The 14,053-nt window shown below is 40.6% G+C and overlaps 2 protein-coding genes across 4 annotated transcripts in view; both read left to right on the top strand.

Annotated features, from left to right (window-relative positions):
* Positions 1-14,053, top strand: part of ELOVL7 (ELOVL fatty acid elongase 7) — a 112,538-nt gene that overhangs the window by 22,300 nt on the left and 76,185 nt on the right. Inside the window, exon 1 of one of the 3 annotated variants that reach the window (XM_033179646.1) lies at positions 11,347-11,499. The exons of the other annotated variants lie outside the window; for them this stretch is intronic. The gene's annotated coding sequence lies outside the window, so the exon portion shown is untranslated. Of the gene's footprint in view, positions 1-11,346; positions 11,500-14,053 lie in introns of those variants that run through there. 3 annotated transcript variants of the gene reach the window in all.
* On the top strand, positions 11,604-13,391 carry DLAT (dihydrolipoamide S-acetyltransferase). Its single transcript, XM_033179645.1, is given in 4 exon segments — positions 11,604-11,959; positions 11,962-13,109; positions 13,111-13,333; positions 13,336-13,391. Coding segments are annotated over 4 exon segments (1,464 nt in total). The 5' UTR covers positions 11,604-11,922.

Below are 14,053 nucleotides of genomic sequence, written 5' to 3'. Positions count from 1 at the left end.
GCCAGACTATAAATAAGTAAATTTAGAATATTGGCGAATTTGCTGAAGACCATTCAACTCTATGCACTGAACCTTTCTGGTGCATTTGACCCTGTTCATCCCTGCCTCCCTCTTCAGAATTTTTCCCACTTTTGTTTTCGTGATTCTGCATGTACTGAGTTCTCCTCATGTCTTTTTGACTATTTCTTTTTTGTCTTCTTTGTGAGATTCCATCTTCTGGCCCACCCTTTAAATGATGGTATTCTCCAGGCATTTTTCTTTACTCCACTATTGTTCTCATGCGTCTATTACTGTGGTTTTAATCACCATCTAGATGTGAAGTTCCAAAAGCTGTATCCTTAGCCTTGACCTTCCTCCCAAGTGTCTGCTAAATATCTCCACCTGAATGTCCCCTGGGCTTGTCACATTGGGATTTACTTCACCAAACTATCTCTGCCCTTGTTCAGGCCTGTAAGGATTTGTCACTGGGATGATTGGAATGAAACCCCACTCGGTCTCCTTGCTCTTAGGCTCACCCCTCACATTCATCCTTTGCATAGCTGATTTGCCTATGGCTAAAGCTTGCACTCAGGGGATTCTTCTGGCACAGGCTTGGGGTTGTCAGTGGGTAGCACTCTGGTGACCTGTGTGGTTGAGCTCTTTTACATATTGAGCTTCTGAATAATATTTCACCTTTTCAGCACTTCCTATTGCCTATGCAATGTCTTTCACACTCTTCCTCATTTGCACTCCTTTCTCAGTGCATTTGCCCATCCTACCACCCCAAAGTACCCAATTCCTACTCTTCACCAAGAAATAGCTCAGTCTCACATCTTTCACAAATCCTTCTTATCATTCACATCTTCATTTATTTATTCACTGATATTTATTAGACACTTGCATTGTCCCAGGCAGCAAACAACATTCCCCAAAGGAGGAAGGTACAAACACACTTTGAAGGCATTAGAGAAGTGCTTCTCAAACTATCTGTGGTGATAGACCAACTGGGTTTTTAATTTGTTTTTTCTTCTTTTTTTCCCTGTCGTGGATCAGTCAATGGTCCTATTGCACATAATGAATATGCAGGTTGCACCACATGTGACTCACCTCACAAATTCAGCAACACTTGAACTGGTCTATATCTTGTTCAACAGGCATCACATCCTTGGATGTCACAGCAATGTCAAATTGCTATAAACATTTCTAAATGCTTACACTACATTTCTGGACTTAGCTGGTACCAGTCTAGTAACAAACAATTTGTACATCAGTACTGGTCACAGGCCACTGCCTTAGAGTATTTGCTATAGGTGCCATGGTAGAAGAGGGGACAGCTTATGTCACGGGCTCAGAAGAGACTGGACAGTTTGCCTGGGTGGTTTAGCTGTAAGGAGAACAGAAAGCATGTTAGAGGAAGGCAGAATTGTAAAAAGTGAGCTAGGCTTCCCAGCCAGCCGAACAAGGCTTTTCAGTCATGAACAGAAACTGGAGCATAGAGGGGGAAGGAGGAGCACTTAGGCCTGCTGAGTTGGAGAATAGAGGGGACATAGTAGAAAAGGTTGCTGTAAGGCAAGAGATGAGGCTAGAGAGTCACGTGGGGTTGAGATCATTCATTCAGCGAATACTTTTTGGGAATCAACCATGTGCCAGACCCTGCCTAGGCACTGGGGTTATAAGTCCAGCAGGGACAGTTTTTCTCTACTAGAGATTAGAAGGGTGCTAAGTGTCACCAAAGAGTTAGACTTTTTAGTAACTTTAGGCAGTCTTTGAAGGATTTTGAAGTAGAGCATGGTGTGATTGCTTTAATCCTTGGGAAGATGACTCTGGTGGCCTTGTGTACAATGGATGGCTGTTCATTTAGGAAAGTTAGTTGAAAGGTGATTTCAGTAATCTTGGCCACACAAAGAATGAAGTGAACTAGGCAGTAATTAAAATTATTACTCAAATTTACTAAGAAGTTGGTATAGAGCTTAAAGCTACAGCATACTAAAAACAGATAATTCACTAAGCAGAGAAGGAAACATCAGCACAAGACAGACTTATCAGTAGACAAACTTATTAGTTCACTTCCTTCTGTGTGTGGCCAAGAGATGATAAAGCTCAGGAAGTAGCAGTCAGGGGTTGAGGGGAGGAAGTGGGGTTGAAGAAAAGGGAAAGGGACTTTTAGGAGAAATATCATAAGGTGGTATACACCACAGGTCTTAAGGGATCAGTGAAGTTTAAGGATGGCTCACAGTTTCTGATTTGTGATAAGGTTCATGGTCCAACTCATTGAGAGAATGCATAATAGAAGGGGAGGGTGTTGGAGAAGTGAGAAGTCATGAATCTAAAGATGTCATACCAGTTAGGTGCCTCTTTGTGCTCCTGTAATGCTTTGTGCTAACTTCTTGCATAGAATTGTCCATTGGGCTGAAGTACTTGTGAGCTCCTTGAGAATGTGTACCCATTTTTTCTATCCCAGACATGGGGCACAGGGCCTGACATGTGGAACAGGCTTAACAAATGGTTCTTAAACTAAACTGAAAGATAGTGTATTGGTTTTCTATTGCTGCCATAACAAACCACCACAAACTTTTTAAGTTCACTGAAATAACACGAATGTATTATCTCACAGTTCTATAGGTCAGAATTCCAGGTTGGCACAGCTGGTTTTTCTGCTCTGTGTTTCACAGCCCAATTAAGGTGTTGGTCAATTGGGCTCTTATTAGGAGGCTCCTTTTGGAGCTCCAGTGGGAGCTTGGAATCAATTTCTAAGCTCATTCAGGTTGTTGGCAGGATTTACTTTATTTTTGTGGCTGTAGGACAGAGGTTCCTGTTTCCAGGCTGTCTGTCAGAGGCCACCCTTATCTCCTAGGAACTTCTCCCCAGTCTTTGAATGTTGGCCAGTCCATCCCAGAGCCAGCAAAGTTGCATTGAATATTGATGCTTCAAATCCTTCTTCCAGCCAGAGACAGTTCTCTACTTTAAAGGATGCATTTGATTACATCGGGCCCACCATGATAATCCAGGGTAACTCTCTATTTTAAGGTCTATAAATTCAAATACATCTGTAGAAACCCTTTTGAACATATTGGTGGGGAGGGGTGAGCATAATTTTGTCTACTACAATGGTAATTATCCACCAAGTCATGTAGGCATTGTGATTGTGGTTTTTTCTTTTTTTTTTTTTTTCGAGACAGAGTCTCACTCTGTCACCCTAGCTGGAGTGCAGTGGCTCGATCTCGGCTCACTGCAACCTCCACCTCCTAGGTTCAAGTGATTGTTGTGCCTCAGCCTTCTGAGTAGCTGGGATTATAGGTGCCCGCCAGCCACCACACCCAGCTAATTTTTGTATTTTTAGTAGAGAGGGAGTTTCACCATGTTGGTCAGGCTGGTCTCAAACTCCTGACCTCAGTTGATCCACCCTCCTCGGCCTCCCAAAGTGCTGGGATTACAGGCATGAGCCACCGTTCCCAGCCTATGATCATGGTTCTTAAACACTTATGCATTCTAGGACCTCTCATTTGTACAGGGAAGCAAAAGGAGACTGAATTTATTCAGTGTCAGAAGGGAATGGGAACAGAGATAGATCATGACCCTTCAGCTTCCACTCTTTCTTCTATCAGTACGTTGTCCATCTCATCCATCTGTCTATCCATCTATCCCATCTATTCAACTAGTAGTCATTCATTCATTAATTCATAAACATTTGAGTAGCTGCTTTTTTAAAAGAGTCTATGCTAGGCTGAGAAATGAGGAAGAAAGTGAGATACAAAGATAACACCTGATTTCTGTCAGTTCGTTTTTAGTATATTGAGGTCTATATCAAGTTTTCTTTTCTTTTCTTTTCTTTTCTTTCTTTCTCTTTCCTTCTTTCTTTCTTTCTTTCTTTCTTTCTTTCTCTCTCTCTGTCTCTCTCTCTCTCTGTCTCTCTCCCCCCCTCCCTCCCTCCCTCTGTCTCTCTTTCTGTCTCTGCCCCCCACCCTTTCTTTATTTTTTAAATTTTGAGATGGAGTCTCGCCCTGTTGCCCAGGCCGAAGTGTGGTGGCACAGTATCTCAGCCCACTGTAACCTCCGCCTCCCAGGTTCAAACAATTCTTCTGTCTCAGCCTCCCTAGTAGCTGGGATTACATGTGCCCACCACCATGCCTAGCTAATTTTTTTTAATTTTTAGTAGAGACGGAGTTTCACCATGTTGACCAGGCTGGTCTCGGACTCCTGACCCCGTGATACACCCGCCTCAGCCTCCCGAAGTGCTGGGTTTACAGGCATGAGCCACCATGCCTAGCCTCAAATTTTCTTAAATCTATGCCGTCTACTGATAAGTTTGTCTTATGTTGATGTTTTCGTCTTTGTGTAGTGAATTATCTGTTTTTAGTATGCTATAGCTTCAAGCCCTGTACCAAGTTCTCAGTAAATGTGAGTAATTATTATAATTACTGTTTAGTTTACTTCCTTCTATGTATGGCCATAAAATTTAGGAACCATTACTACATGTATCTTATTGTTGTTTTCATTTTTAACTTTATTCAAGTAACCAGTGTTATAGTTGCTTATTACTCTTTCCAGAGATCTGTGCACATACAAGGAAGTATTTGTCTTGTGTCTGGCATTAATTATATATTTTAATGATTATTCCATAGCAGCATAGGTAAAGCTATTTCATTCCTTTATTCTTTTAATAACCTTTTTTTTTGAGATAGAGCCTCACTCTATTGCCCAGTCTGGAGCTCAGTAGTGCGATCTTGGCTCACTTCGACCCCGCCTCCTAGGTTCAAGCAATTCTACTGCCTCAGCCTCCAGAGTAGCTGGGATTACAGGTGCCCACCACCACGCCCAGCTAATTTTTGTATTTTTTTTTTTTTTTTTTTTTTTGAGACGGAGTCTTGCTCTGCCACCCAGGCTGGAGTGCAGTGGCGGATCTCAGCTCACTGCAAGCTCCGCCTCCCGGGTTTACGCCATTCTCCTGCCTCAGCCTCCCGAGTAGCTGGGACTACAGGCGCCCGCCTCGTCGCCCGGCTAGTTTTTTGTATTTTTAAGTAGAGACGGGGTTTCACCGTATTAGCCAGGATGGTATCGATCTCCTGACCTCGTGATCCGCCCGTCTCGGCCTCCCAAAGTGCTGGGATTACAGGCTTGAGCCACCGCGCCCGGCCATTTTTGTATTTTTAGTACAGACGCGGTTTCATCATGTTGGCCAGGCTGTTCTCGACCTCCTGACCTCAAGTGATCCACCTGCCTCAGCCTCCGAAGGTGCTGGGATTCCAGATGTGAGCCATCACACCTGGCCCTTTTTATAACTTTATTCTTTTTTTATGGCATAGTATTCCATTGTTCAAATATACCAGTTTTTTTAAACAAGTCTCATATTGGTGGACATTTGGATTGTTTCCACTTCTTTTGCTATTAAAAGATTGCTACAATAAAAAATCTCCCGTGTTTATCTTTCATGCAAGTATAAGTGTATATATGTGTGTATATATATGGTGTGTATATATATGTTGTGTGTGTATATATGGCATATACATACGGTGTGCATATATGGTATGTATATGTATATATACACATACCATATGTATACACACACCATATATATGCACACACCATATATATACATATACATATATACACACACATATACCATTTGTTTTATAGTTGATATTGCCAAATCACTCCCATAGAGGTTGTACCAGTTCACATTCCCATCAGCAATGTATAAGAGTGCCTGTTTCTCCACACCTTGACTAACAAAGTGTATTATCAGACTTTATGGTCTTGGCCAGTCTGATAAGTAAAAATGATATTTGACTCTAATTTAAATTTGTACTTGTCACATTGTTGAGTAATATTGGGCATCTTTTTGAATACATTTTAGAGCTATTTGTATTTCCTTTTCTGTGAGCTGTCTGTTTTTTGTGTCTTTTTTTTCATTTCTCTCCTGAGACATCTTGAGTTTTTTTTTTTTTTAATTTGTTGAAAGCCTTTATATATCAGAGAAAGTAATGTTTTGGAACATGAGATACATTTTTCTTTCAGTTTGATTTCTCTTTTGATTTTGTGTACTTATGCTTTTCACTGTATAAATATTTAGAGTGATCATATTTAATCTTTACATCTGTGACTTCTATGTTTTGTGTCATTGTTGGAAAAGCCTGCCTCATTCCAGTATTATAAAATAATTATCTCAGGTTTACCAATTGTTTAATTTTTAATTTTGAAATAATTATAGATTCACAAAAAGTTGCAACATTACTACAGAGAGATCTGTGTACTTTTCATTCAGTTTCCCCCAAACACCAGGTATTTTTATAATTTCATTTTTACATTTGAATGTTTTATTTATCTGAAATTTGTTTTAATATGAGATATGGATTTCAATTTATTCTTTTCCAATTGGCTACCCATTGATCCTCACATAATTTGTTGAATCATCTATATTTTCCCCAATAATTTAAAATGCATGTGTATCTATCGTCAACTAATTCCTGCGTCTACTGGTTAATTTCTTAAATATTTAAAATATCAACTGGAAGAGAAGTTGCCATGGCATTATCATTGTACATTTTTTCAAGGGCCACATGTTGAAATAACCAGTGCTGACTTTGTTTCAAAAATCCGTTTATAGTGTAATTTGGCCTATTTGGCTAGAACTGTGTGGTCTTGTGGGTTGTGGTGGGGTATAGGTAAATAACATTTATTCTTTGCCCTCCAGGAGTTCACCTTGTCTTATTGATCCCAATCTATTTAGGTGAAGTCTTTAGACTATGTAGTGCTTAAAGTTAACCAATTAATCCTCCCTATACTCTTTTTTTTTTTTTTTTTGAGATGGAATCTTGCTCTGTTGCTCAGGCTGGAGTGCAGTGACGTGATCTTGGCTCACTGCAGCCGCCGTCTCCTCCAAATCCTGGTAGCAATTCTCCTACCTCAACCTCCTGAGTAGCCAGGACTACAGGGGCCCTCCACCATGCCCGGCTAATTTTTGTATTTTTAGTAGAGATGGGGATTCATCATGTTGACCAGGTTGGTCTCGAACTCTTGACCTCAAGTGATCCACCTGCCTTGGCTTCCCAAAGTGTGGGATTACAGAGGTGAGCCACCACGCCCGGCCCTTCCCAAAACTCTTCTAAATGACATGTATTATCTCCATTTTGTAGATAATAGAGATGCAAAGATTAAAGTTGCTCTGATATCTAGTCACAGAGCAAGTTGGCAGAGCTCAAACCCAGGTTCGGGTCTTTTGATTACTAGTGTTATTCCATACCATTCCAGGACATGCCTCAGATCTGCCCGAGATGTCTTTTCACTCCATTGATCTCAGATAAAAACTACCATAACTTGTGAGCTACACATAACTACTATTCCATCTTTGCTTTAGCAAACCTAAAGACTTTCACCATTTTTATTTTATTTTTAAAATAAATGTTAAACAACATGGTGAAACCCCGTCTCTACTAAAAAGAAATACAAAAATTAGCCAGGCATGGTGGTGCACACCTGTAATCCCAGCTATTTGGGAAGCTGAGGCAGGAGAATTGCTTGAGCCCAGGAGGCAGAGGTTGCAGTGAGCTGAGATGGTGCCATTGCATTCCAGCCTGGATAACAGAACGAGACTCTGTCTCGAAAAAAATAAATAAATTTTATTGTGTATATTTGCGTAATTTAATGTGAACATCACATTCCAATGTGATGTTCATTTTTAGTTCCTACTTTTTAATGAAAGGGTTAAGCAAAGGTAGATAACGTCTGCAAGGTTTTTGTGATTTCACTCTGAGTGATGCTAAAGGAAAATGAAATACCCATCTGCTTATTTCATTACCTGAATGTAAGTAGTAGATTTAGTGTATATTTAGATTATTTAGATTTAGGTAATTCTAAAATTCTTTCCCAGCTATATGATTCTTGCTAGTATTTTCCATAGTTTTACGTTCCCATATAGGAGGAAGTGAACAAAAACATTTAAAGAATGATAAGTATTTTCATGTGGGTTATTTAGAGGGAAAACATGCTACAAATTCCTTAATCCAATTAAAATCACACTTGTTATGAAAAGCCATGTGGGCCGATTATTGTATAATAGTAGTTTTGATTTCAGTTCATTATATATCAGCTTGGTAGCATATGTTTAAAGGCCACCACTTAAAATTCTGTATATGCTTAGAATTTAAGACTATCAGCTCATATGCTTTGTTAGGTCCTCTTATAGTTTCCTGGCAATTAGTTGCAATGTAGTTCATGTGATGTTTTTCATGGGATAGGAATTTTAGGAGCAGTAAATGGGGATGGGGTGGAGGTGAGTCTTCAGCCCTGTATTTTCTGCTTACCATTCACAATTAAGCCCAGCATAGTGCTTAGTGTGCTGTTAATAAATGTTGGTTGATTGACGAAATTCATTTCAACATCTTGTTCTTACTGCCCTTCACACTGGGAAGCTGTGTGCTATCATGACAAGCATAGAATGAAACCCTGAACTTTGAACACTTCCTCTACAGCTTAATAACTATGTGATCTGGAGCAAGTTCCTTAACTTCTCTGAGCTTCAGTTTCCTTATCTGTAAAATAAAGATAATGGCATTTCTCTGATAGAGCTGCTAGGAAGATTGAATGTGATAATGTCAGTGGAATACCTAGCACAGGCTCTGAGAATGACCCAGAGCCTTCAGTTAGTGGGCGTTGTTGTTATTCTCTTGGGTAACTTGGGTAGCAACTCACTGTACTCCTTTGCCTCAAGAAATAGAGACAATAGCTGCATGTGGTATGCTGGGTGAGCTCCCTTTGTTTCAAGAAAACTCTGCAATCTTCTCACAGAATCTGTTGACACCTCTTTGACTTTTGAGCAATACTCCAGGATGACTACTGAGGCTGGATGAGAAGGCTGATTGTCACCTGTGGTTCTGCTTCTTCCTTATGCATTTTTGACCCATTTCACAGATTTCATAATAACTCATTATGCAAATTTTATTCTTTTCAGAACCACCAATTTTTAAAACTTTAATCAAGACAGCTTTCTTATTGCAAAAGATTTTGATAATGAGGATTCCAGGTTGGCACAGGCTGATTTGGGCAACTGAGAAAAGTCTTTACGACCTTTGTCAGAGAAGTAACTTAGCTGAGTTCGTTCTTGTTGCCACCTTGCTTTTGAGCCTCTTGGTTAATGTATGAAAGCAGAGGAACTGCTTTCATCTGAGGCAGACAGTGGCAAAGTTCCCATGGCAGGAAATGTTTGTTCTTACAAATCTCATACATGGTGGTCACAAGGGAGACCTTCGTATTTTGTTTTGCTTGTCTGGGCTTTACCATAATTTGATGATTGTTTCAGTGTTTTTGCCTGAGAACTAACTGTCTAAGAGAAAAGACTGTGATGCACTTGCCCTTAGGGACCTTCTTAGTCAGCCCCAATCTACCTGTCCAGTTTTAGCTCTTGCTTCTCCTCTTTGCAAATCCTTTTTGTACTACAATCAGGCTAGTAGTCTTTTAACAAGTGTTCTCTGAAGTAACAACCCCTGTTTCTGTTAACAGAAAAAAAATATGATAGAAACAAAAACAAAGAGTTGATGACTCCTGAGATTGGGAGGGAGGAATGGGGGCAGGTAAGAAATAACTTACTGAAGGGAAATAGAGATTTTTATATCGGAGGGCAGTAGGGAGTGTTGCATGAGAAGAGTGGAGTCAGACAGTGGAGCTGAGAATTTGGGACTTGATGTAATTTAGAATAGGGAAATGGGAAAAGGTGATGAAAATGGTATTTCAGGACTATTTTTTTTTTCTCTTAATAAGATTAACCCTAAGCATAGATTTAAGGGATATATAAGTAGAGGCAAGAGTTATCCAGGCCCAGTTATAGTAATACACGTGTCAACTGAAGTTCTGGTTGTTAGCAGTAAGAATTGTGGGGAACATTTTCACTTGAGAAAAGTCAAGTTGTAACAGCTCATAGGTTGGAGGTGAAAGAGCACAGTCAAAGATGATTCCGATGGTTTGGGGTAAAAGAAAAGTCAAGCCATTAACACCTGTGAAGGGGATGGATAAAGAAACCTGTTGGTTGAAGACAGAAACTGGGCAAGATGAGTTCCTTTTGGGATTAGTTAGGCTTCCTGTGATGGTGGAATATCCAAATTATAATGTTTATCGGCAGTTGGAAAAAATAGACTCTGGCATGGATGAAAGGTTGGGGTTCAGAGTGTAGACTTAGGACTCATTGCCATTTTTTTTAGGAGCAAGTAGATAGAAAGAAAAGAGCACCAAAGATTAAGGGGAGCAATCCTCCAGTGCAGGGGTATGAAGAAAAGAACCAACTAAACAAAAGAAGCAAGAGCTGAATGATGGAAAGGCTTGAGGCCAGTGCGATGAATGCTATACTGTGGAAGCCAAGGTCAGGGCTGTGAGAAGGAAGGAGAGGTCAACAATGAGGGACTGCAGGCAGATCAGAGTAGACAAAAACTTAGGAGAAGCCTTCGGGTTTAGCAAGAGGGAGGTTGCTAACCTTTGTGTATAATTCCAGTGAGAGAGGAAACCTTTAACCAACCAAGATGGTTATCTGAGAAGAGTCACACGTTCCATCAAGCATCCCTTTAGAGGTGCTGTGATCCAGAATCCCTGCCATGCTGAATCACAATCTGTCAGATCTACTGAAGAACAATCCCTTTCCTTTATTTCATTATCATATGCCTATTCTTTTTTTTTTTCCCCAATTAAATTTTGCAGCTTGTCCTGTCCAGCCTAGAGAGGGCTTGTCACTATTGTTATTGAACAACATAGGTCACAACCAGTAAAACTTTTTTCTATTCTAACACATATTCTGATGAAAATTAAATATATACCAAGCAATAAATTTGGTTCTCTATTGTCAAACTTAACAGCAAGAAACTCTTTGTTAAACATTGTACTGTTTCATTTCCTCTCAAGATAGCATTTTATTCTTTATATTTCTTTTTCTTTTCTTTTCTTTCTTTCTTTATTTATTTTGAGAGATAGGATCTTGTTATGTTGCCTAGGCTGCAGTGCAGTGGCACAGTCATTGCTTACTGTAACCTCCAACTACTGGGCTTCAGTGATCCTCTTGCCTCGGTCTCCTGAGTAACTGGGACAACAGGTGTGTGCCATCATGCCCAGTTAATTTTTTAAAAACAATTTTGTAGAGATGAGGTCTCTCTGTGTTGTCCAGGCTGGTTTCAAACTCCTGGTCTCAAGAAATCCTCCTGCCTTGGCCTCCAAAATTGCTAGGATTAAAGGTCTGAGCCACTGTACCTAGAATTATATTTCTCTTTTATGTTTTTTTTTTTCTAAAATTTAGATTAAGATTGAGATAAGGTGTCTTACCCTTTATGTTGCTATAAGAGGATACTAAAGAATGGGTCATTTATAAGAAAAAATTTATTTCTTACAGTTCTGGAGGCTGAAGTCCAAGGCCAAGGGGCCACATCTGGTGAGGGCCTTCTTGCTGGTGGGACTCTCTACAAAGTCCTGAGGTGGTGCAGGGCATCACATGGTGAGGGGCTCATGAGAGTTGCCTAGACTGGCTTTTATAACAGACTCACTCTCCTGGTAAGTAACTCACTCCCTCCATAACCCATTAATTACTACTCAGCAATAAAAAGAAAAAGGCTATTGATACAACATGGATGTTTTAAAAAACATATATCCGACTACAGGGTATGGCGGGGTCCGGGCACCGTGCAGCTGGACCCCCAGCTCTGGGGCCACGCCATGGAACCACTTACTGCTGCAGCTTTTGGGGTCACCCGGCCGCCGCTGTTACAGTCTTCCCCCGCATCAGAAGGTTCCATTGCCTTCTCTTTCCCCCACAATGCAGGCAGGCACCATAGCCCATTGGGAAAAAAAAAGAGGGGGACAAAATCAACGAAGGTGACCTAATTGCAGAAGTTGAAACTGATAAAGCCACTGTTAGATTTGAGAGCCTGGAGGAGTGTTATATGGCAAAGATACTTGTTGCTGAAGGTACCAGGGATGTTCCCATTGGAGCGATCATCTGTATCACAGTTGGCAAGCCTGAGGATATTAAGGCTTTTAAAAATTATACATTGGATTCCTCGGGAGCACCTACCTCACAGGCGGCCCCAGCACCAACCCCTGCTGCCACTGCTTCGCCACCTACACCTTCTGCTCAGGTTCCTGGTAGCTCATATCCCCCTCACATGCAGGTACTTCTTCCTGCCCTCTCTCCCACCATGACCATGGGCACAGTTCAGAGATGGGAAAAAAAAGTGGGTGAGAAGCTAAGTGAAGGAGACTTATTGGCGGAGATAGAGACTGACAAAGCCACTGTAGGTTTTGAAGTACAGGAAGAAGGTTATCTGGCAAAAATCCTGGTCCCTGAAGGCACAAGAGATGTCCCTCTAGGAACCCCACTCTGTACCATTGTAGAAAAAGAGGCAGATATATCAGCATTTGCTGACTATAGGCCAACTGAAGTAACAGATTTAAAACCACAAGCACCACCACCTACCCCACCCCCGGTGGCCACTGTTCCTCCAACTCCCTAGCCTTTAGCTCCTATAGCTTCAGCACCCTGCCCAGCTACTCCTGCTGGACCAAAGGGAAGGGTGTTTGTTAGCCCTCTTGCAAAGAAGTTGGCAGTAGAGAAAGGGATTGATCTTACACAAGTAAAAGGTACAGGACCAGATGGTAGAATCACCAAGAAGGATATTGACTCTTTTGTGCCTAGTAAAGCTGCTCCTGCTCCAGCAGCTGTTGTGCCTCCCACAGGTCCTGGAATGGCACCAGTTCCTACAGGTGTCTTCACAGATATCCCAATTAGCAACATTCGTCAGGTTATTGCACAACGATTAATGCAATCAAAGCAAACCATACCTTATTATTACCTTTCTATAGATGTAAATATGGGAGAAGTTTTGTTGGTACAGAAAGAACTTAATAAGATTTTAGAAGGGAGAAGCAAAATTTCCGTCAATGACTTCATCATAAAAGCTTCAGCTATGGCATGTCTAAAAGTTCCCGAAGCAAATTCCTCTTGGATGGACACAGTTATGAGACAAAATCACGTTGTTGATGTCAGTGTTGCAGTCAATACTCCTACAGGACTCATCACACCTATTGTGTTTAATGCACATATAAAAGGACTGGAAACCATTACTAATGATGTTGTTTCTTTAGCAACCAAAGCAAGAGAGGGTAAAACTACAGCCACACGAATTCCAAGGTGGCACTTTTACGATCTCCAATTGAGGAATGTTTGGAATTAAGAATTTCTCTGCTATTATTAACCCACCTCAAGCATGTATTTTGGCAATTGGTGCTTCAGAGGATAAACTGGTTCCCGCAGATAATGAAAAAGGGTTTGATGTGGCTAGCATGATGTCTGTTACACTCAGTTGTGATCACCGGGTGGTGGATGGAGCAGTTGGCTTGCTGAGTTTAGAAAGTACCTTGAAAAACCTATCACCATGTTATTGTAACTAACTCAATAGAAAGAAAAGAGAGCACCAAAGATTGAGGGGAGAAATCCTCCAGTGCAGGGGTATGAAGTGCAGGGGTATGAAGTGCAGGGGTATGAAGAAAAGACTCTTCCAGGTCACAATGATTCATTCTTATCAAGATATTTATGTATTAAACAGGTGGTTCTTTTTATTTTAACCAGTTATTTTTATTATTGAGTCTGTCCAGATAAGTTATTTATAATGGACATTACTGAATTTTTAAAATGCCGATTACACCCAAATATTGTGCACGTTTAATAATCAGACACCAGATTTTTAGCTCTGTACTCCTAATTAAGGGACATGTGGCTTTGCCTAGCCCTCTGGTGATAAGTACTTCCACTAGGAAATGTAGAATAGGTAGAATTGTTGTTCCCTAAAGAAAAGGACATAAAGGTAACCCAGACGGAACCTTGAAGTTCTGAAATTTAATCACCTAAAATGTTCTCCTTAGATGTGAGAGAAGGAGAAATCAGGAAAATTAATTCTCGTGGGGGAAGGGCTTGAATTGAAGCTTTACTTTAGACTTTAACCCTGGTTTGAAATTTTCCCTTATATGATCTTGGGTTATCATCGATGGAAAGGGTAGAAAACTTCAAGGAAAATAAGTGAAATTTTCAAAGTCAACATTTTCTTAGACC

This window comes from Trachypithecus francoisi, unplaced genomic scaffold, assembly GCF_009764315.1.
Source record: "Trachypithecus francoisi isolate TF-2019V2 unplaced genomic scaffold, Tfra_2.0 Lachesis_group2, whole genome shotgun sequence".
NCBI lineage: Eukaryota > Metazoa > Chordata > Mammalia > Primates > Cercopithecidae > Trachypithecus > Trachypithecus francoisi.
Note: the sequence above shows the minus strand (reverse complement) of the source record. Positions and strands in the feature narration are given on the sequence as shown.